At 64.2% G+C, this 22,209-nt stretch overlaps 2 protein-coding genes across 4 annotated transcripts; one reads left to right on the top strand and one right to left on the bottom strand.

The window, feature by feature from the left end:
• Window positions 1–2,360: 2,360 nt before the first annotated feature.
• Window positions 2,361–13,820, top strand: LOC112614803 (mesothelin-like protein). Its single transcript, XM_025371531.1, has 15 exons — window positions 2,361–2,403; window positions 3,846–3,966; window positions 5,139–5,259; window positions 8,052–8,137; window positions 8,264–8,390; window positions 8,521–8,711; window positions 9,040–9,130; window positions 9,207–9,352; window positions 10,526–10,709; window positions 10,794–10,949; window positions 11,028–11,155; window positions 12,218–12,348; window positions 12,612–12,706; window positions 12,931–13,219; window positions 13,615–13,820. Exons 1-15 carry the CDS (start codon window positions 2,361–2,363, stop codon window positions 13,818–13,820), a joined length of 2,115 nt encoding a protein of 704 aa, XP_025227316.1.
• Window positions 13,821–14,316: 496 nt separating this feature from the next.
• Window positions 14,317–21,947, bottom strand: LOC112614298 (mesothelin). Of its 3 annotated transcripts, XM_025370722.1 has the most exons (18): window positions 21,900–21,947; window positions 21,557–21,658; window positions 19,926–20,019; window positions 19,415–19,458; window positions 19,001–19,050; window positions 18,444–18,564; window positions 17,864–17,943; window positions 17,555–17,684; window positions 17,288–17,481; window positions 16,975–17,065; window positions 16,803–16,902; window positions 16,352–16,530; window positions 16,100–16,255; window positions 15,775–15,917; window positions 15,573–15,700; window positions 15,107–15,201; window positions 14,616–14,802; window positions 14,317–14,533 (listed from the first exon to the last, which is right to left on the bottom strand). In XM_025370722.1, exons 3-18 carry the CDS (start codon window positions 20,008–20,010, stop codon window positions 14,448–14,450), a joined length of 1,869 nt encoding a protein of 622 aa, XP_025226507.1. In that variant the 5' UTR covers window positions 20,011–20,019; window positions 21,557–21,658; window positions 21,900–21,947; the 3' UTR covers window positions 14,317–14,447. The 3 variants fall into 3 exon arrangements, with proteins under 3 accessions (XP_025226507.1, XP_025226508.1, XP_025226506.1); XM_025370723.1 differs by having other exon boundaries at window positions 19,001–19,047; window positions 21,557–21,945; XM_025370721.1 differs by having other exon boundaries at window positions 14,321–14,533; window positions 21,557–21,915.
• Between the last annotated feature and the right edge of the window lie 262 nt (window positions 21,948–22,209).

A 22,209-nucleotide genomic window follows, 5' to 3' on the forward strand; every position in this document is an offset into this window, starting at 1 on the left:
TACGGGTTCTAGCCCTAGAGTCCCTGAGGCGAGGCCACAGGCCCTGGGCTCTGCTGCTGCTCCCATGACTCAGTTTCCTCATCTGTAAAGGAAGGGGCTGGTGCAGATCCGAAGAGACCACATAACACTCAAGTAGCACCAGTTGGGCGACCCCAACAGAGAGCAGCAACAGAGCCCTCCCGGCCAGCACACCCGTCGCTCTCCAGGCCCCTCCCTGGCCAGCCCGGGGATATGTCCACTCTCGGCGCCTGGCCCCGGCCTCCCCTCCCCCAGGGCTGGCTTGTCTCCAGGCTTCCTCCTGGTCCTTGTCTGAATCAGCCCAAGTTGGAGCCAGGCACGGCTCTCCTCTCCAGTGGGACTGTCTCCCCACCTTGCCCTACAGGACCCCACCCCTCTGGACTGGGGGCTGCTGACCTCACTGCCCCTAACTGCGACCGGTTGCAGCTGTTGGAGCCGCTGTGTGCAGCTGGGCTGGCCCAGCCGGTGGCCGGCCAAGGGGCCTTCAAGGCCTGACCTGAGCCGGACCCTCCTCAACAAGCCAGGCCTCCTGAGTGCCGTCCCTCGTGGTGCCCATGCCTCAGTGTCAGCCTGGAGCTCTCAGAGGGGCACCTGGGTTCCCGTGGGCCTGTACAGGCCTGGGGAGCGGTCACCCACCAGTCCCCCCGCTGTCAGCCCCCACAAGACCCAGAGCAGGGATTCTCAGCTTGGCCATGGGGCTGGCTCATTGGGCACCCATAGCTCTGGTGCAGGGGGTGGTCATGCCACAGCTGAACCTGAGCTGCAGGATCCCAGGGTCTTAGAGCTCTTGTGGTCCTGCCAACCAGGGGCTGAGCCCCTCCCAAGATGAGAGGTGGGGTAGGTGGGCCAGGTTGGGGCTCAGCCTGGGACACCCAGCACCCCGTCCCAGTGAGGGGAGAAGCCTGGCAGGCGGGCTGGAAACTCCCTCCTGTCTGTCCTCCCGCCCTGGCCTGCCTGGTGGAGCCCCACAGTGCTCACACGGGTGTTCCTGCCTGCCCAGCTCTGTGTTGTGGTACCCACAGAATGACCACAGCTGTCACCATGCCTGGCCACTGCATTGGGTCGTCATGTGCCTGATGTCCCCACACAGGGACACAGTGTGTCCATGTCCATGCTCCTGGGCACACAGACTAGGAGGACCGAGATGCACCTATACACGCAGGCATCAGCAAACATGACGGACTCAGATGCAGGCGTGCAGCACGACCCCTGGGGCGCAGAGACTGCAGAGCAGAGCCCTGGTGGGCAGGGAGGAGCATGAGCTGGGCCGCTGCCAGCTGTGAGCTCAGCCTTCGCTGTGGGGGAAGGGAGTAGGTGCCTGTTGTGCCCGAGGTCCCCAGGGGCTGACACGGTGCATCACCGGGCACAGCCTGGGCCTCCCCCACAGGACTGCCAAGCGGGCGTCACTGTGGGAGTGGGGCGGGGCGGGGCAGTCCCATGCCGCCTGCCAGGCCGGCGTGGAGGTGAGCAGGGACCCCAGCATCCCCCTGCACCGTCTCTGCACCCGGGCGCTCAGCAGCAGCAGCTGATGCACTTGGCGGGCTGGGATTGCGTCTGGAGTACCTGGTCCACAACTCCCTGCCCGGAGCAGCCACCCCACAGCCCGGCAGCACCTCCCCCGCCGCACCCAGGGTTTCTGCTCAGGTGAGAAGGGCGGGTGGGAGCCACCACCAGCCCACCGCAGGGCCGGTCCCAAGCCGCTGCATTTGCCTCTGCGTGGGGCAGCCTCCCTGTCTCCCTCTTGGGCCACATTCAGGAGGCCCAGAGGTGCCCAAAAGCCATCAGGCTGGTTCCAGGAGGAGGCAGTGGGCCGCAGCAGTACCGAGACCCTGACTCCTCTGGCCTTGCAGCTTCCATTTCCAGCGTGGCTGAGGCTACCCCAGCTGCCACTGGGGGCCAGATTTCAGCGACAGAGCCGGACATCTGGGGCTCAAAGAGGGAAAGGGAGCTGCCAGGGCGGCTGGGTGTGGGGACAAAGCCGGGGTGCACGAGGCTGCCTGAGGCACTCGCTGTTGGCTGAAGACGCAGCAACCTGTGGGTCCCCTAGGCCCCTACCTGTGATAAGAAAGGCCCAGGGTTTCGCCGGCTCCTGGTCCCTCTGCTGCACTTTACTGTTTATGGGATCCTTCCCCCTTGAAGGTGGGAGAGCCGCAGCTCTGGCCCCGCCGCCCCGGGTGAGCCCAGACTGCACCCTCCCTGTCCACACCCCAGGGGGTGGGAGGCAGTGTTGGGCCAGCCTGTGTCTCTCACCTGTGTCTTGCCTGTGTCACACTTCTCCAGCTAGTCCTGGACCCACTGCCCCTGGCCCCAGCACCTTCCTGCCCTGGAACGTCTCAGCCAGGATGACCAGCACACGCCGCCGCACAGACATGGGCCCCAGAGTGGGTGAGATGAGACCTCCATGCAGAAAGGGGGCCTCCAGAGTGCCAGGCCCACGTGGCAAAACCATCCCGCAGACGTGGGAGTGCCCAGGACCCTGGCCACCCCATTTTCCTGAGCCAGGGTCTGTCCCAAGCCAAGGAAGGAGGAGGTGGGCCCTGTCCAGCAGCAGCCGGCCGGGGGCGGTGCTGCCAGGGCACAGTGAGTCCAGCCCACCCCAGCAGGCATGGGGGTCCTGGGAGGGTGAGGCAGGGCAGGCAAGCTTGGCTAGAAGGGGCCACTCCTGGCCCAGGCAGCTGGATGTGGCTTCTGGGGAAATGGTGGGGGCAGGGGTGAGTGAAGACACCGTTCTCTTGGGCAGCCCGGGCACAGGCAGGGCCAGGCTCTAAGGCCAGGGTGGGGAGGGACCCTGGCCATGCCCAGGGTTGCCCAGTGCCACACCCTCCCTGAGAGGGGTGGGCCAGGCCCCAGCAGCCCAGGAGGCCGTGGGCAGATCTGTGTGGGCTGTGGCGACTCCTGCTCTATGCCTGCTGAAAAAGAGACTTCACCACATGGTCTCCCCAGGGCCAGCAAGATAAGGGGGCTCCCCTGCACCCAAACCCCCTTCCTGGGCTGGGTTTGCAAAGCAGGAACATGGGCTGGGCCCCCAGTTCCTGCGAGGAGGCCTTGCTGTGACCCCCACTGCAGAACTGAGCAGTTGGGGCCCTTGAAGGTGGCTTCTGCCCCCACACCTCCTCTGTCTTGGGGGTCTCAGGGCTCCACTGTGAGGACACAGAGCCACGGGGCATCTGGCTAGAGGGAGAAGGAGCTCACACATACACCTGCCATCTCACACGTGTGCAACACGGGTGCACATGTGCACACGCCGCCAGACTCATGCACACAACCGTCACCTACCCATGCACACTGTCACCTACACATGCACAGTCACCTACACATGCACAGTCACCTGCCCTGCACACCGTCACCTACCCATGCACACTGTCACCTACCTGTGCGTACTTGCACATGTCCACAGCCTCATGCCTGTGCTACCCGTGCACACTGTCACCTACCCGTGCACACTGTCACCTACACATGCACAGTCACCTACATGTGCACACCGTCACCTACCTGTGCGTGCTTGCATGCGTCCACAGCCTCACGCCTGTGCTACCCGTGCACACTGTCACCTATCCGTGCACACTGTCACCTATCCGTGCACACTGTCACCTACACGTGCGTGCCTACACACGTCCACAGCCTCACACCTGTGCATACACCACCAGACACGCCCCGCACTCAGGCCCAGGCTGTGCACAGGTGGCCAGTGCTGTGGGGCTCCAGAAGTTCCTCAGTGTCCTCTGGTCTCAAGGAGGCCCCCATGGTGGGGGTCATAGGTCCACCCTGGGATCTGGATGCCCCGGCCCCTGCTCCCACCGGGACCCTCACGGCCCGCCTTATTCCAGGTGCCCTGCAGAGCTCGGGCCTCACCCTCCTCCTGTCCCTCGCCGCCCACTGCTCTGGGCCCCAGGCCAAGGGTCTTTCCCCAGGAGGGCTGGATGCCAGTGGGGCCAACCTGTGGGCCAGGTGAGTGCAGCCCTCTTGCAGTGGGGGTCTGCTTCTCGGTTGGGCTGGGGGAGGGGTCTGACTAGGGGATGGGGAGGGGTCTGGGGGTGGCCGCCGGCAGTCTGCTGCTGAGGCTGTCATCTCCTGCTCCACCCTGGGGGGCCCTAAGATGACTCAGTGTCCAGCTTTGGACCTACACGGCCGGGTGTGGGTCCCTCGGCCACCGCCGAGGCCTCAACCATCAGGCCCAGCCACGTCTGCCCAACCCAGAGAACACTGTGGTTTCCCCGCGCTGCCTGGAGCCTCGTGCTGGGCTCAGCCCTCCTCCCCGTCCTTCAGAGTTGGTGACAGTGACAGGCTGGTCAATTGACTAACCAGGGCGTCTGTGAGGCAGGGCTGGGGTCCTGAGTGGCACAAGGCCCGCTCTGTGTTGGACTGGATTAGAGTCACACCATAAGGAAGGCTGGGGAGACGGCTTCCCCAGGGCTGCTCAACGGGTGCCGAAGCCTTGGGTGGGGGTGCCTCTTCCTCAGGTGCCTCAGCAGCCAGTCAGGGAGCAGCCTGAGCTCCTGGCCGGCTGGGACCCGGACTCAGGAGGAAGTGCTGCCTCAGGGTCTGGGTAGGGGCCACACCTGAGGCCCTGCGTGCAGCCGAGAGCCTGGCCCCACAGGGTGCTCTGGAGAGAATGAATGAATGAGTGAGTGAATGAGTGAATGAGTGAGAATGAGGGAATGAGTGAAAATGAATGAGTGAATGAGTGAGTGAAAATGAGTGAATAAATGAGTGAATGAGTGAGTGAAAAAGATGAGTGAATGAATGAATGAGTGAGTGAATGAATGAGTGAAAATGAGTGAGTGAAAATGAGTGAGTGAATGAGTGAAAATGATGAGTGAATGAGTGAATGAGTGAGTGAATGAATGAATGAGTGAGTGAAAATGAGTGAGTGAAAATGAGTGAGTGAATGAGTGAAAATGAGTGAGTGAAAATGAGTGAGTGAATGAGTCAGTGAAGCAGGATCTTGCCTGTCAGGGGCACCACCTCCCGCTCTCCCTCCCTCAGTGCTGGGGGGCAGTGGAGTCGGACCTTGGTCCTGCAGGCTGCGTGCAGCCCGTGCCCTTCTGCTGGGCAGCTGCGCTCAACTGCTTCCACCCCTCCCGGACCCTCCCTGCCACTGTCCCCTCCTCTCTGCCCAGTGCCAACTGCTCCCTGCTGCAAGGCTTCTGGTGCCAGCCGGCCGGTCAGCTGCCCCGGGACCAGCTCTCAGCCCTAATCCAGAGGCTGGCCTTGCTGCAGGTCCCCCTCCAGGCCTGGCAGGTGAGCAGGCAAGGAGTGCGGGTGGGTGGGTGGGCCAGGCGCTGAGGGACTGGCCCGGATAGGGAAGGGCACATGGGCTCCGGTGTGAGAGGCGAGGGACAGCTAAGCGAGAGCTGGGGCAGGACCCAGTGTGACCACAGTCAGGACAGGGTGTGCAGCCCCCCAGGACGGGAGGGTCCACCCAGGAGGCGGGGTAGCTTTCAGGTGCAGCCCACGCTTACCCACTTCCAGGACTTTTCAGCCAACTTCCCTGCAGATGCTCCACCCTGTGTCCGCAGTGAGGGCGAGGGTTCACCCTCCCCTCCCCACCCACCGCTGTGGGGAACGGTGCCCGACTTGGGGTACATACTCCGGGCCCCCAGAGTGGATTTTACAGCCCGCTGGCCTCTCCGTGCATGGGCTGCAGGATCCTGGCCTGTAAGGGGCCGTCCAGGAAAAGGGAAAGGCAGAAAGACCTCCATTCCTTCCCGGGAAAACCAGACAGTGAAATAGTTTAGAGGATTATCTGAGCAGTATGAGTGACCCTGGCCCGAGGAAAGTCTCAAGAGGTGTGAGCGCACCTGAGGCCGGCAGGCTGCAGGTTGGTTTTCTAGGCATCGGGGAGGTAGGAGCGACAGGCGGGGAGGTAGGAGTGACAGGCAAAGAGGCAGAGAACACGGGGTAGGCAGACATCAACCCGTTCTCCCTGAAAAGGCAGGATATCTCGAACTGGGGGCTTATAAGTCACAGGTGGATTCAGAGACTCTTTCCTTTGTAACCGGTTAAAGGGATAAAGCCCTGTGTAAAGCATGGACTCAGCAAATAGGAATGCTTTCAACTCAGACAAGCAGGCCACAGGAGGGAAGGAGGGAGGGCCAGCGGGCACTGCCTCCCCTCTGCCTGGCACGGCCGTAGGTCTCTTTTATAATTTGGTATCTTATTGCCACAGAGTCTGTTTTTTCTCTCTTATGTATTTATTTTTGAGACAGAGTCTCACTCTGTCACCCAGGCTGGAGTGCAGTGGCACCATCTCAGCTCACTGCAACCTCTGCCTTCCGGATTCAAACAATTCTCCTACCTCAGCCTCCCCAGTAGCTGGGACAGTTGTTGTTTGAGATGGAGTCTCTCTCTGTCACCCAGGCTGGAGTGTAATGGTGTGATCTCAGCTCACTGCAACCTCTGCCTGCTGGGTTCAGGTGATTCTCCTGCCTCAGCCTCCCAAGTAGCTGAGACTACCGGCGCCCGCCACCATGCTCGGGTAATATTTTTCTTTTTTTTTCTTTTTTTTTTTTTTTTTTTGAGACGGAGTCTCGCTGTGTCGCCCAGGCTGGAGTGCAGTGGCGCGATCTCCACTCACTGCAAGCTCCGCCTCCCAGGTTCACGCCATTCTCCTGCCTCAGCCTCCCGAGTAGCTGGGACTACAGGCACCCGCCACCTCGCCCGGCTAGTTTTTTTGTATTTTTAGTAGAGACGGGGTTTCACCGTGTTCGCCAGGATGGTCTCCATCTCCTGACCTCGTGATCCGCCCACCTCGGCCTCCCAAAGTGCTGGGATTACAGGCGTGAGCCACCGCGCCCGGCCTATTTTTGTATTTTTACTAGAGACAAGGTTTCACCATATTGGCCAGGCTGGTCTCAAACTGGCCTCAGGTTATCTGCCCGCCTCACCCTCCCAAACTGCTGGGATTACAGTCGTGAGCCATGGCACCCGGCCTAACTTTTCAATTCTTTTTAGAGACGGGGGTCTCACTATGTTGGCCAGGCTGGTCTCAGACTCCTGAGCTCAAGGGATCAGCCGTCCTCAGCCTCCCAAAGCGCTGGTATTACAGTCATATTGCACCACACCTGGCCAGCTTTTTGCCTTTCTTTTGATAATCAAACAGGCTGAACATTCTGTTCCAGCTCACAGGCATTCTGGGTGTTTGTGAGTCAGGGTTTTTCTTCCCCTCCCTCTCAGCCAGGAGGACCTTGCCCTGCAGGAGGCTGGCAGCCCATGCCCCATTCCCCAGGGCTCCTTTCAGGCTGCAGGAGGGTCCCCAAGCCCCCACCCTGGGTGGGCTCCTCCTCAGGGATGAGACCCTGGTGGGGGCTGCACAAAACTCTGGGGCCGTCCTTGTCTGCCTCAAAGCCCCTCCTCATATGCACAGGATGTCCCAGGTGCTTGGTTGACATAAAATCGGGCAAAGGGCCCTCTGAGGAATGGGCTAAAAACCCTTGAAATGACCTCAAAGGCCAGGCTAGACAAGCCTAGGTGGGGGGTGGCTGAGGCTGGGCAGCGTCCTGCATAGGCTGAGAGGAGTGAGCAGAGCCTCAGGAAGCATGGAGGGGCGGAGGCTGGGCCTGGCAGAGCTCCAGCGCCAGGAGGAGGCTGTCAGGTGGAGCCAAGGGGCACCACCCAGGGTCCACTTGGGAAGCTGCCAAGGGGCTACACTGGAGGAGACCCCCAACCCCGGCGTTGTGGAGCCTCCTTGGTGGGGATAGGCAATCATCCACACCCGCCCAGCATCCAGACACTTCAGCACTCCACCAGTGAGGAGGTGGCACAGGGGCCTGGCGGCTGGGGAGGTGGCGGAGGGGCCTGGCGGCCGGGAAGGCGGCGGAGGGGCCGGGGGCGGCTGTTTGGAGGCCTGTTCTGCTGTGCGGGGTTCCCCTCCAGGCGGAGGGGTGGGCACGGGGAGGACCCGACGTGGGAAATGGGGCCCAAGAAGAGGGTGGGGACTGGGTCCTGAGGCCCGTGCAGAGGGGAAGGGAGCCCACGGGCTGCCACAGCGAGTCCAGAGTGGACGAGGGAGTGACCAGCGCCCTCCTGCCCAGCTCAGCTGCTTGGCCAACCTGGCATCACGGTGCGGCCTCCAGGACGACTTCACGCTCCACCCGCCCAACCTGCTGCTCTTCTACAAGTGAGTGTCCCTCCCTGCCCAGCCACAGGAGTCCTGGGGGCCCTCAACACCCCAGGGGCATCTCAGGGCTGCTGGGAGTTCCGGCCCCGCCCCCCGTCAGTCTGACAGCCTCACACTCACCTGCAGCCTGAGCCAGGTGCGGGAAGTTGACTGCCGGGCCTTCATCCGCCGCGCCGCCCAGGGGGACATGGAGCTGCTGAGCCATCTACCCGACCAGAGGGTCGCCCTGCAGCGTGTGGCTGTGGGCTGCCTGGTGGGCGCTGGGCGGGGTGGGCTGGGGCGCGTGGGGGGCGGCTGTGGCCTGCCTGGTGGGCACCTGGGCGGGATGGGCCCGGTGCCTTGGAGGCAGCCTCCTGCTGGGTGCCGACCTGCTGGCCCTGCAGGCGGGGGCCCGCCCACAGCTCAGCGCCTCCAACCTGCCGCTGCTCGGGGCCCTGGTGTGTGACATGGACGCGTCCAGCATCAGTGCTGCGGACCCCCACGTGCTGGAGAACCTGCAGCACTGCCCCCGGCTGACCACCGCCCAGCGCATTGCCCTCAACTCACTGCTGGCCAGTGGGAAGACCTCGCTCGGGTGGGTGGGGTCACGGGGCCAGGCGAGGAGGCGGGGATGAGATGGGAGGCAGCCTGGGGTTGGCCCAAGAGGTCACTGATGTCCACAGCCCACTAACATCTGACCTCTGGCCTCAACCTCACCGGGTCCTGCAGCCAAGGGGGCAGAGGGTCGGGGTGCTGCCCCACTAGCTGTGGAGGGGTGTCCCTCCCGTGGGTGCCAGTCAGGGGTCCGGGTGGTCAAGCACCTACTGAGTGCTCCTCCCGCCTGCTGGGTGTCCATGGAGGGGCAGGGGCTCCCGGGGGGGGCCTGCCCTGGACCCAACACGGCGCCCCTTTCTGTGTACCAGGCCCCCTGGCTCCTGGACACTGGAGGGGCTGCAGGCCCTGGGTTCCCTGGCCACATACATCAGCCCTCACCTGTGGGCACAGGTGCAGGAGGTAGGAGGGGGCCCCAGGGTGGACACAAGCGAGCCTTGCCCGGGCCACCAACCTCAGCCCACACCTGCCCTGCCAGGCCGTGGGCCTGGGCTTCTTCAGTAGCATGGTGGCGGCATGCCGGGCAGGGAGGCTCAGCCAGCACGAGGCCAGGCGCTTCGTCACCAGCTTCCTGGAGTCCAAGACCAAACTGGTGTCCTCCAGGCCCAGGCTCAGCACAGGTCAGTATGGCCACTGTGGCCTGGGACGCTGCACCTCCCCAGTCCGGCTCCTCCCTCGGGCCTGGCTGACTTCAGAGAAGTCGTTTGGCCAAGTTCTTGGTTAGAACTCTGGGAAAGCCAAGGTCTGACCAAGGTCGGAAGTGGAGGGGAAGGGGTCAGGGAGGGGGCCTGGGCCAGGCGCGGCGGTTCACACCTGTAATCCCAGCACTTTCAGAGGCCGAGGCAGGCAAATCACTTGAGGTCCAGAGTTCGAGACCAGCCTGGCCAACATGAGGAAACCCCGTCTCTAATAAAAACACAAAAATTAGCCGGGCGCGGTGGCTCAAGCCTGTAATCCCAGCACTTTGGGAGGCCGAGACGGGCGGATCACGAGGTCAGGAGATCGAGACCATCCTGGCTAACACGGTGAAACCCCATCTCTACTAAAAAATACAAAAAACTAGCTGGGCGAGGTGGCGGGCGCCTGTAGTCCCAGCTACTCGGGAGGCTGAGGCAGGAGAATGGCGTAAACCCGGGAGGCGGAGCTTGCAGTGAGCTGAGATCCGGCCACTGCACTCCAGCCTGGGCGACAGAGCGAGACTCCGTCTCAAAAAAAAAAAAAAAAAAAAAAAACACAAAAATTAGCCAGGCGTGGTGGTGCATGCCTATAATCCCAGCTACTTGGGAGGCTGAGGAGGGAGAATCGCTTGAACCCGGGAGGTGGAGGTTGCAGTGAGCAGAGATCATGCCACTGCACTCAGCCTGGGCGATGGAGTGAGACTCCACCTAAAAAAAAAAAAAATCCGGGCACAGTGGCTCAGACCTGTAATCCCAGCACCTTGGGAGGCCAAGGCAGGAAGATTCACTTAAGGTCAGGAGTTCAAGACCAGCCCAGCCAACACGGCGAAACCCCATCTCTACTAGAAATACAAAAATTAGCCAGCGTGGTGGCGTGCACCTGTAATCCCAGCTACACAGGAGGCTGAGGCAGGAGAATCGCTTGAACCCGGGAGGCAGAGGTTGCAGTGAGCCGAGATCAATGCCACTACTCTCCAGCCTTTGATGCCCTGCTGCTAGGCAACAGAGCAAGACTCTGTCTCAAAAAAAAAAAAAAAAAGCAGGGGGGTGCCCTGGAGCCGGCAGTGGTGGTTGGCCCAGGCCCCGGTTACCAGCCCGGGCCGCACACACCCCCAGGGAGATCCTGTGTCCGAGGCAACATCACGGCCGCCACGCTGCGGGACAACCTCTTCCTGGTGCACTACGACTGTGCACAGCTTCAGTCCTGCCTGGACGGCCACCTCCTCAGAACCAACCTGGAACCCCTGCTGCAGCACCCACTGCCCACTGAGTGCCAGCGTGTGGTCAAGGCCAAGCTCGCGCAGGTGCACGGCTGGGTGGGGGGGATGGGGAGGCCCGGTGGGCGCAGCACCTCTGCTGACCCTGCCCGGCCCTGCCCACCTGCTCAGATCTACCCACAAGGCCTCCCGGAGGATCAGCTGCGGCTCATCACCTCGCTGGTCTACCTCTACTCCTGCACCGAGATCGGCCAGTGGAGCATCACCTCCCGGGACACGGTTGTGGCTCTGCTGGCCTCTGATGTGGCCCTGGAGAACCAGACAGAGGTGAGGGCACCTGGGCAGGCGGGCAGGTGGGTGGTCCCAAGCCCCAGCCCACCCCACCGACCCTGGCTCTGCCCCCAGGCTGTGCTGCAGAAGTTTCTGGAGCACAATGGCACAGTCTCCGGCGCCCTGCTGCTGGCCGTCGGGGGCACCCGCCTATGCTGGATGAGTCCTCAGCAGATCCAGACCATCCATCCCCAGGAGCTCCGGTGAGCCAACCCCCCCACACTCAGAGGCAGCTCCCGCCTCAGCCCAGGGGGACCACGAGGGGAAACTGAGGGCAAGGAGGGCAGTCCAGCCAGGCCATCGGGTGCATTAATCGTAGGGCTGCCCTGGCTGGACTCTAGCTTTTTTTTTTTTTTTTTTTGAGACGGAGTCTCACTCTGTTGCCCAGGCTGGAGTGCAGTGCCGCGATCTCAGCTCACTGCAAGCTCCGCCTCCTGAGTTTACGCCATTCTCCTGCCTCAACCTCCCGAGTAGCTGGGACTACAGGCGCCGCCACCTCGCCTGGCTAGTGTTTTGTATTTTTTAGTAGAGACGGGGTTTCACCGTGTTAGTCAGGATGGTCTCGATCTCCTCACCTCGTGATCCGCCCGTCTCGGCCTCCCAAAGTGCTGAGATTACAGGCTTGAGCCACCGCACCCAGCCTGGACTCTAGCTTTGAGCAAAGGACACAAACTGGGTGACTTTATTTATTTTATTTATTTATTTATTTATTTTGAGATGGAGTCTCACTCTGTCGCCCAGGCTGGAGTGCAGTGGCACAATCTCGGCTCACTGCAAGCTCCGCCTCCCGGGTTCACGCCATTCTCCTGCCTCAGCCTCCTGAGTAGCTGCGACTACAGGTGCCCGCCACCTCGCCCCGCTAATTTTTTTTTTTTTTTTTTTTTTTTTAGTAGAGACGGGGCTTCACCATGTTGGCCAGGCTGGTCTCGATCTCCTGACCTCGTGATCCACCCACCCAGGCCTCCCAAAGTGCTGGGATTACAGGCGAGAGCACTGTACCTGGCCCTCAGCTTTCCCTGTCCTTAGAAGGACCCCAGGCATTGAGTTAGGGCCCACCTGATCCAGTCTGACCTGATCCCATCTGCAATGACCCTATTTCCCAACAAGGTCACATTCTGAGGTTCTGAGTGGATGTGAATTTGGGGGAACCCTGCTCACCCCAGGACAGAGGGTGAGAGGAAAGCTGTGGCTCAGGGAGGGCCATGCCCAGCCGTTGGAAGGATCGGGGACTGGTGGCCAACTCCTCAGCCTCCCGCCTCCCCCAGGCTGGCCGGGGCCCTGGACGTCTCTTCCTGCCCCCAGAGCCGGAAGGACGTGCTCTACGCCAAGGCCCGTGAGGCCTTCAGCAGCAGCAGGACCCCAGCTGCCTACTACCACTTCATGCGCCCCTACCTCGGTGAGCCCTGAGCCCTCACCCCTGTCCCAGCAGCGGCTACCCCGGTGGAGCCCCGCCCCCTCACCCCCCCCCGTCCCCCCTGGGTGGCTCCCCCCGCCCCGTGGAGCCCCACCCCCTCGCCCCTGTTCCCCCAGCGGCTACCCCGGTGGAGCCCCGCCCCCTCACCCCATCCCCCCGGGTGGCTCCCCCTCCACCGCCTGTGGAGCCCCAACCCCTCACCCCCGTCCCAGCTCCCCACCGCCCCCTCACCCCTGTCCCCCCAGGCGGTGCACCGGCGGAGGAGCTGCAGCACCTGGCCCAGGCCAACATCTCCATGGACATCGACACCTTCACCAGCCTGAACCCCCGCGTGCTGCAGGTGGGGCCGGGCTGCCCCGTGAGGGTGGGGGTGCGGGGCTGGCCCAGGTGGGGGAGCCCCTAGGTCACAGGTCACAGCCAGCATACCCCCACTTTCCCACTCCAGGCCGTTTCTGGGCCTCTCACTCCTGCCACTGCCCACTCCTGGCTCTGGCCCTCTCCTGTGGGTCTTCCCCTGGCCTGGAAGGTGGCCCCATGGCCCCTCTGCCCCGCCCCTCCCCGCAGAGCCTGGATGTCAGCAACGTGACTGCACTGCTGGGCCACAACGTGGGAGACCTGCAGAAGGCCCGCAGCCACCCCACCGTCAGGTCCTGGCTGTACAGCCTCAACAGCTCCGCCCTGGGCCAGCTGGGCCTTGACGCCAGCCCCGCTGGCCCCGCCAGCCCCACCGGCCCCTCCAGCCCCACCGGCCCAGCCCACGGCACCAGCGGGCCCCCCAGCACCACCCACCAAGCGCCTCATCTGGTCCACACCTCAGGCCTGCCCGGGAACGCTGCCCAGGCCTCCACCTCAGGTATGGCCCCCACACCCCTCCGGCTTGGCCCCCTCTGCGCAGGGCCCTCTCAGACCTGTTCCCCGCCTCGTGGCCACTCCCACAGTCTGTCCACCAGCTTTGTCCATTGCCTCCTGGGATGACGCTGGCCAACCCTGGCTTCACCCTTCATTGCCTACTGAGTGAGAGACGCAGCTGCCTCCCCTAAAACCCCCTGACCAGCAGAAAGCGGGGGCAGGGGAAGCCTTGAGACCTTTGTTGGGCCCCAGAAGAGCAGCCGCAGACGGGTGTCCTCGCCGGCTGTCCCCACCCTCCCCAGCCAGAGGGAGGGGCTGCCCAGGCCTGTCTGGCTCCAGGGGGTGGATATGGGGGTAGCGTCTGGGGGACTGATGGTGTCCTCCCTGTTCCATCTACAGGCAGCCCGTGGGCCCCCCTGGGGCACCTGCCCTTGGCGGTGGCCCTGCCCTCTAGCCTCCTGTGGCTGCTGCACTGGGGGACCTGCACCCTGGCTTCTGTGGACAGTGCTGCCTCAGGGTGGCTGGGTTCACAGGGGTCAGGTGCAGGAAAAACAGGGCTGTTAGATTCAGCTGGACGCCCACTTGGACTGAGGGGCCGGCTCTAGGCCAGGCCAACCTGCCCAAGCCCCGCCTCCTAGGCTGCCCCGCCCATCCCCGCCTCCAGGCCCTGCGAGCTGGACTGAGGACCAGGCCCTGAGGAGGTGCCTCCCGCACAACCACAGGCCCAGGCGGGACACAGAAGACACTGCCCGGGCCCTGCAGAGGGCTGGGGCTGGGGCTGGGGCTGGGGCTGGGGTTTGGAACCACTGACTTCGTTGCTGGTCGTGAATAAAGTCCAAGGTCGTGGTCCCGCCTGTGTTCGTGCTCAGGGTCTGAACAGGGGGGCCTGGGAATGTCCTAGCCAGGGCCCAGCCTGTGGGGATGGGGGCACGGGACTCCCACCGCTGTCTACTGGGGCCGCCCTGAGTGCTGGCCTGGCCCTCAGCACAGTGGCAGCAGGGTCAGGAAGGCCTCCAAGGGCCCCCACCTGGCCTGAGGGCCCAAGACCAGAGGGAGAGGAGCCATGCTGGTGGGGTCACAAAGTCCTTGGAAGTCACAAGGCGTGTCTGCAGGGGGCATGTTCGAGTTTACTGAGCGCAAGTTCTCCTGGGGTGGAACAGGGACCACCCATGCCTGCTCCTGGCCAGGCGGAGATCCCCAGCAGGGCTGGGGCCAGCAAGGGAGTAGGGTCCTCAGGCCAGGGTGGAGGCCAGGAGCAAAGCCAGGACGGTTAGTACAGGTCCAGGTCCTAGGAGGCAGGGCGTCCCCGAGAGGGCCTCTACGGAGAGAGGGGTGACTCAGAGCACCCAACTCCACGTCCCCAGCCCTGCCCCCAGCCCTGGCCGCCCCGCCCCGCCCACCTCGCACACTGAGGTCTAGGATCAGGTAGCCGTTGGGGATGCCGCCCTGTAGCCCCAGCCCCAGTGCGTCCAGGTCGTCCTGCCGCTGCTTTAGGATCCAGTCCCGCACGGGGCTGTGCTGCTCCTCCACCTTCAGGCCCTCCACGTGGGGTCCCAGAAGTTTCTGCACCTCAGCCACAGTCAACGGCTGCCAGATCCCCCGGGCAGCCATCAAGGAGGGTCCCCTTCCCCCAGCGCCCCCAGAGGGTTGCCAGACTCTCCTGTGTCCAAACTGCCCCACCCACAGATGCCCGCCGCAGCTTCTTCAGACTTTGAAGGTCTCTGGACAGCTGACCCCAGTTCAATGGCTGCCCTTCCCTAGGCCCCACCACAGTCCAGGACCCTGCCCTTCCTAAGGCCCCGCGCCCCCACCCCGCCGCGGGCCCGCCTTACACGCCCTCCCGCCCACGGTTGTCCCCTCCTCCACTCGCCCCTCCTCCTGCTCTCCCTACCAGCACCGCTTCCCTCCGCAGCTTCATGAACGTGGCCAAGTCCATGCTCACATTCTGCTGACTGAGAGCCTTCAAATCCTCCGTGGGGGCCCCACCTGCCCTCAGGGAGGACGCCCAAGCTGAGGCCTCATCTCACACCCCCAGGCCCTTGACCACGGGCTGCAGAAAGCCCAGTTGTGTGACAGGATTACAGGGCTTCCCTGTTTCCTTAGGGGTTCCAGGGCTTGGGTTTGCCTGGCCGCCTGACCCCCGGGCGTGGGAGACTCCGGAAGTGGCTGGCGCCCCAAGCTGGGGTCAGAGCCCACAAGCTCTAAGGCCACACACATCCCGGGGGCAGAGGGCCGGTGACCACCCAGTTACCCTGGCAGTAGGCGGCCCAGGAAGGCAAAGGCCTGGCACCCCCTGAGTGGAGTCTGTGGCCCCCCCCGTTGTGGTGCCCACCCTGTCCAGGAACTCCCTGGCTCACCCAGGAAGGGCCGGATCTTCACGAAGTATTCGGACCCGCTCATGTTCTGGAAAGCAAGGCGGGCCTTGGGATAGAGGACGTCCAGCTGCCTCGGGCCACACGTGTCCAGGTCCTGGGGCCTGACCGCCCTGGGGACAGGGTGGGTGGACAGTGAGCGCCAGCGCACAGACCCACCTTGCTGGGCAGAGCTCTGGGGACTCACCCGATGATGCTGGGGGGCATGGAGCTCAGCCGCTCGGGGCTGAGGGAGCACAGGCACCCGGGGCAGAAGGCAGTCAGCGTGTCTACGGTGTCTTTGTCTAGCTGGCCCCTTCCCACCACAACGCGGTCAATCAGGGTGGCCGCCTGTGGGACGGGCCACTAAGGAGCCTTGTGGCAGGCAGAGATGTATCCCTCTACCACCAGCACAACCTCAGGCTGTGCCCCCGACCCCAGGCCCGCCCAACCTCAGGCTTCGCCCCCACCCCGCCCCCAGCCCCGCCCAATCTCATGCCGCATCCCCCCTCACCCCCGAGCCAAAGGGTCACCTGAGCACTCATTTCATGCCCCTTGCTGACTTTGAGCAGAGCCTTCAGGGTCTCCAGGGACGTCACGTTCCATTTGCGAATGTCCTCAGGGCTCATCTTGAGGAAGAGGTGGCCCAGGTGCCGGATCACAGACTCGGGGTAGCCTTGTGGGTAGAGCTGCAGGCCGAGAGACCAGGAGGGCCCACGTCACTCCCAGGGGTCTGGGGACGGCTCGGACGCAGCAGGCCGGCGGGAACCTGAGTCATGAACTACCTCATCCAGTTTATGCTTTAGGACGTCCAGCTGCTCGTAGGTGAAGGGGATGGCGTTCACACGGTCCATCTGGGCGGCCAGCAGGGCTGCATCCACGCAGGCTTCCAGCTCCCGCTTCTTGTAGAAGATGAGGCTCTCGTCTATCTCGTGGACCTCTTTCTCTGGGGGACAGGTTGTCCCTGCAGGGCACAGGGCACAGGGGTCAGGGGCTGGAGTTCGTTTGACCCCTTCTTCCTCCCACATCTGCTGTGAGAAGAGACCTTGGGCAATTTGTGACCCTCCCCGTGCCTCAGTTTACCCACTGGCAAACGGGGATTCTGTCCACTCTCTGTGGTTATAAGGGGACGTGCTGCAGAGCCAGGGAGGGGTAGGTGAGACCCTAAACTGCAGATGCCCACCCCCAAGGATGCTGCCCAGCCTGGTGCCAGACTGCGCAGGGCACGGCACTCACTCTCCACGTCCCGCCGGAACCTCGGCTGGAGGATGGTCTGTTCAGGCTGCCGCCAGGATGGGTTCCGAGAGGAGCGTTGCCGCCATGCGGCCAGGATGCCCTGAGGACGAGCAGGGCCCAGGCTGAGCCTCGGGTGGCCGGGCTCCCCACGGGCTGGGGGTCGGGGTCTCACCTGCGGGATGCTGTGGATGACGGGCTGGCCCAGCACAGGCAACAGGCTCTGCAGAGCGTCCAGGGTGGAGATAGACCACGTTGACGGGGGGCTGTGCAGACACGGGGCACAGCTCAGGGACCCCCAAATGCAGCCCCAGACAGAGAGGGAGGAGATGGCCAGGCTAGGCCATACCCCCCAGCTGGGGGCATTGACAGGGGTTGTGGCGGGGGTGACCCACCCTGGGCCTTGAGGCATGGCCGTGGGTGTCCTCATGGGCTGCTCATGCCACACCGCCAGGCAAGCCTTCGAGGTGCCAGACACCTTCTCTTACCCGTAGGGGGGTCCTCCTCTCTGCAGAGCTGCCCTGACTGCTTCCTGCTGGTCCTGGTCCAGGGGTCCCAGGCAGCGCACCAGCCGGGGTAGCACCACTTCTGCCGACTCGGCCACAAAGCGCCCAGGCAGGTCGCAAGCCAGGCCTCCCAGAGCCTGTACATCAGCCTCGCTCAGCAGAGACCCCCGCACACCCTGCACAGATGCCGGCCTCAGCGCCTTTGGAACTGCCGAGCCCTCTCCGCCCCGCACTGGCCCCAGCTCCTACCCAGCAGGCCAGAGCCGCGGGCAGCAGCCTCTGTCTCTCAGGAGCCCCCCGCGGGAGCAGGTCCACGTTGGCCTTCGCAACGCGGGAGAAGAAGTGGGTGCAGGCCTGGGGCCCCGAGAACGCGTCTGGGCTGTGGAGAGAGGGTGCTGGGGACAGGCCACATTGATCACACCGGTCCCCACCCTGAGAGGCGGCTGGGCTGGCCTCCACGTCTCTGCTGTGGCCTGGGGTCCGAGGCAGGGGGAAGCGGGTGGGGGCTGAGGCCTGGGGGCAGAAGCCGGAGGGTGGGGGCCAGGGGATGGGGCCTACTTGAGGAATAGCAGCAGGTCCAGCGGGAGGGCGTCCAGGTCCTCGGGGGGCTCAGAGAGCCGGTGAGCCAGACAGCGCAGCTGCAGGGGCAGGGCACAGAGTGTTTCGGGCGGCCACCCACGTGGTGGGCCAGGGTTGCCTGGCTGGTCCACCCACCAGAACACACTCCTGCCCTGGCCACGGGAATCTGTGGGAGTGGATCTCCAGCTGCCTGCAGCACTGCCCCAGGGGATGTGGGCTCCTGTGCCTGGCTGCCGCTGGCTCCCTTTCCCCAGGTCTCACCCACTCCCCGCAAGAGATTCCCCCTTGGGGCAGAGCCTGGAGGGCTGCCCACGGGGCTCCAGGAGGAGGCCCAGCACACAGGACCATCTCAGACTTGCTCCTGTGGAGCTGATCCCTGATGTGGACGGGCACCCTAGTGGTCAGCTTGGGTGGCCAGAGGAACTCTGGGAAGAACTAGCCGGGGAGAGATGGCAGCGGGGGCAGAGGGGACGGTGGTGGCAAGGTGGGCACTGCAGAGCTGCCTGTAAATTCCTCAGCCCCAGCCGTGCCCACCTGCCCCAGCCCAACTGAGACTGACCTGCTCTGCGGAGAGCTTGACATTCTTCTGTCCCAAGGCCACAGCCAGCTCCTGGACGAGCTCTGTGCTCAGGCCAGACACCTCCACACATGTGAAGCCAAGGAGTTGGCGTGGGGAGAGGCTGCAGGAGGGGTCGGGCTGGGCACCCAGGATCGCCCCTCCCCCGCAGGGCCCACCCAGTGCTCCCCAAGCCCCGCAGCCCCACCTCTCCCCGAAGGACCCTGGTGTTCCCTGCAGACCCCCCAACCAAGGCCAGGTGACACCCTCAAGGACCAGGAGTCGCCACCACCTGGGGGGTGTCAGTCCCTTCTGCAGCCCTGAGCCCAGTCAGATCTGCAGTGGAGCAGAGGAGGAAGCAGGAGAGGACTCCGGGGGAGAGGACACAGAGGGAGGGGACGTCGGGGGAGGGGACATGGGGGGGAGGGGACATGGGGGGAGGGGATGTGGGGGAGGGGATGTGGGGGAGGGGTGCAGGGGGAGGGGTGCCAGGGGAGGGGATGTGGGGGACGGGGCCCCTCGAGCCTCACCCTTGAGGGCTGTGAAGACCCCGGACCCACCTGGCAATGTCAGGTGCATTGGTCAGGACTCCATCCAGGGGCGCGGCCTCCTGGGGGCACAGGGCCTGCTGAACATGGCTCAGACCAGCTCCCTGGAGCAGGAGTTCCCGGGTCCCGCTACCCCTGGGCCCAGGTACTCCCCGAGTTCAGCTACTTCCCAGGCCCGGCTGTGTCTCAGACCCATGGGCTTGGCTACTTCTCATCCAGCTACTTCCCAGACCCAGCTGCAGTTTCGGCTGCTACTCCCCGGACCTGGCTGCTCCCATGCCAGTCGTATGCAGGTCCAGGTACCCCTTTGCAAGCAGGGACCTTGGAAACTGGCAGGCACCATGGATACGTGACACAGAGAACATGGCATGGCACCCCCACCCGGGACCTGAAGACCCTCCCCGGTTTCCCCAGAGGGGACCTTACCTGCCTTGTCTCTCCAGCCAGGGCCCTCGAGGGCTGCACCCATCCTAAAGGGGCAGAGGGGACGGTTTGGGGGGGCCCAGGCCTCTGGGGTGTGCCCTGACCCAGGGGAGGAAGGAGGCAGAGCCCGACCAACCCCAGAGCCAGCCCTGTGCACGCCCCAAAGTGGCAGAAGCCAGTGGCTCAGGCCTGTGTACCCCGTGACATCACAGTCCCCCAGGCACAGGGGTCTGCACTCCACGGGGAGCCTGGCCTTCCACATCCTCCCCTGGGACCCGGCTGCTTGGCTGGTCAGACACCCATCCCACACACATTCCCACTGTGTCCTGAGCCCCATCACTCCGTGGCTGGGTCTCCAGCTCCAGTCACCTCTGGGGGCAGAGACTGCTGCTGGGACGTGAGCACCACAGGCACTCCAGGGAGAAGGTAGGGACAGGCAAAGCCTTGCTGAGAGCCCGGCCCCCAAGGCCCCTGGGCCGTCCCCGCCTCGCCAGCAGCCCCACCTAGTACCCACCGAGGCTGAAGAGCAGGAACAGGAGGCTGCCAAGGGCAGAGGTCCCACAGGACCCCAACAGGGGTCGAGCCGTTGGCAAGGCCATGGTCTGTCTCTGTAGAGGGCAGCGACTCAGGATGGGATCCCCTGCCCCCCACTCCCACCCCACGCCTCTGTCCCGGGCCAGCCTGGGGCCCCATGGGCCCCTCCTGGGCTCCCAGGGCAAACTTCTGTGGCACCTGCAGCTTGCATCCGTGCCCTGGCCTTGCCCTCCAGCCACCGAGCCCTCTGTCCCCCCGACTGACTCCTCGTGTCCAGGGCAGGGGCTGGGTCTGAGATCCCGGTCCCCAGCCCAGACAGCCCAGGCATCAGTTTGCGCTCACCCCTCTCCCGGAAGGGCAGGGCAGTGTAAGCAGAGCTTAGATCAAGCAGCTGGGGCCGCCGCCCGCTTGGGCTGGCCTGAGTCTTCCCACTCTCGCACAGGAGGACGAGCAGGTCCGGATGGGGTTGTATCCAGCGGCCCCCTCGCCTGGATGTGGCTCCCTCCCCTGCCCTCAGCTGCAGGTGCCTGGGCTTTGTGAACACCCCAGGCCCTGCCAGGTAGACAACACCCTTGGGGCAGGAGGGGCGCTGTGGGCACAAGGCCACCGCCTCTTCCTACCCACCAGCGTCTTGGGGCCACACGGCCTCTCTGAGCCCACTTTCAGGTGCAGCCCAGGTGGGCAGGGCTGGGCCAGTGAGCAGCCTGGGGATCCCCTTGTACTCGCTAGGGTGGGGCCCGGAGGCCTGTGGGCCAGTGTGGGGTGGGGAAGTGGGTGGGGAGACCTTCCCTGAACAACAATTGTCCTCCTGGGGTAGGGGTGGGGCCCGCAGGAGAGGGAACCAGCTTCTACACTCACCCCTTTCAGGGAGGCCACCATGGCTGGGTAAAATAGAGCTGCCTCCTGAAAACCTTGGCCCAGGCCTGGTGGGTCCACCCACAGCTCAGAAATGGGGGTAACACACTCATGCTCAGCTGCCCCTGTCCACAGGCAGAGCCTGCCTGGTCAGCCCGTCCACTGGGGAAGGTCTCGGGAGCCACAGAGCCTCCCAGTGACGGACTCTATTCCCCCCAGGCCCCAGAGGAAGTGGGGAGGCCCCTGAGGCTCTGAACATCTTGAGAAAGTGGAAGAAAAAAGACCTCCCCAGCCAGAAAGTGGGTGGTGGGTGGTGGGTGGTGGGTGGGACCCCCAGCCCTTGGGGTGTGTGAAGGCAGGCGGGAAATGTGGCCATGGGATCACAGCAGACCTGGGCAGTCCCCACCCCTGTTCCATGTGACCCAAGGACCTCAGCACCTGGGGTTCGGGCTCCCTGGGAGCCCGGCCCTTCCTGCTCTGAGGGGCCTTTGCAGGCCACGGCGGGCCCTGGAATCTGCATCCTTTACACCTGCAGGAGGGCTGGGCTGGGGACATGGAGGCACCTGCGCTGCCTCAGGACTGCCGCTTCCAAACAAATGGGTCTGCGTGTGCCCTGCGGGGTGAAATCTGCGTCCCGCTAAAGCCTGACCATCGCTCAGGTGCTGAAGCCCAGCCTGGAGCGGCCCCAGTTCTCCAGATGGAAGGTGCAGATTCCATCCACACCACAACAGAAAGAGCGCAAAGGTTGTTACTTACAGATCCCGGGGAGGCAGGCACCGTGGGTCCGCCGGCAGCTCTCCAGCCGCGCGTCACAGCAGACGGGAGTGGCCGGCCAGGCAGAAAGAGGAGTGCGTGGCGCTGGCAGCGCCCACGGGGAACAGGACGGCCCCTTTCAGGTCTCAGACCAATGCCCACACGTGGTCCTCCAAAGGGCGATGTGAAAGGAGGAGCCCAGCCCAGGCCTCCGAGGCCTTCTGGGGAGGCAGCTTTACCCCTAACGCCCAGGCAGCCCCCAGCCCTCCAGGTCCCAAGTGGCCCCTCCCAGGTCTCAGTGGGCCCTGCCCAGGGTAACTCTGGCATGCAGGGTGATTGGCCACACCTGAGCCTCTGCCTCGGTTTCCTCAACTGGGAAGTGGGGGTGGAGAGCCTGGCAGCCTCCCGGGCTGTCAAAGGGAACAAATGATGGCTTTGCCCGGGGCGGCAGGGAGTGGCGGAGCCTCACGCCGCAGGAATGTGTGGGTGGAGACCCCGAGCAGGAGCCTTGGACGGGCAGCGGGCCAGGCCCGGCCACCTGGGGGAGGAGGGGTGCCCGGGAAGGCAAAGCTGCCCTTGGTGGGCGTGGGTGGGAGCCCGGGCTCAGGTTTCACGGCTGCCCTCGGTGGGTGTGGGGTGTGGGTGGGAGCCCGGGC

This window comes from Theropithecus gelada, chromosome 20 (assembly GCF_003255815.1).
Source record: "Theropithecus gelada isolate Dixy chromosome 20, Tgel_1.0, whole genome shotgun sequence".
Classification (NCBI taxonomy): Eukaryota; Metazoa; Chordata; class Mammalia; order Primates; family Cercopithecidae; genus Theropithecus; species Theropithecus gelada.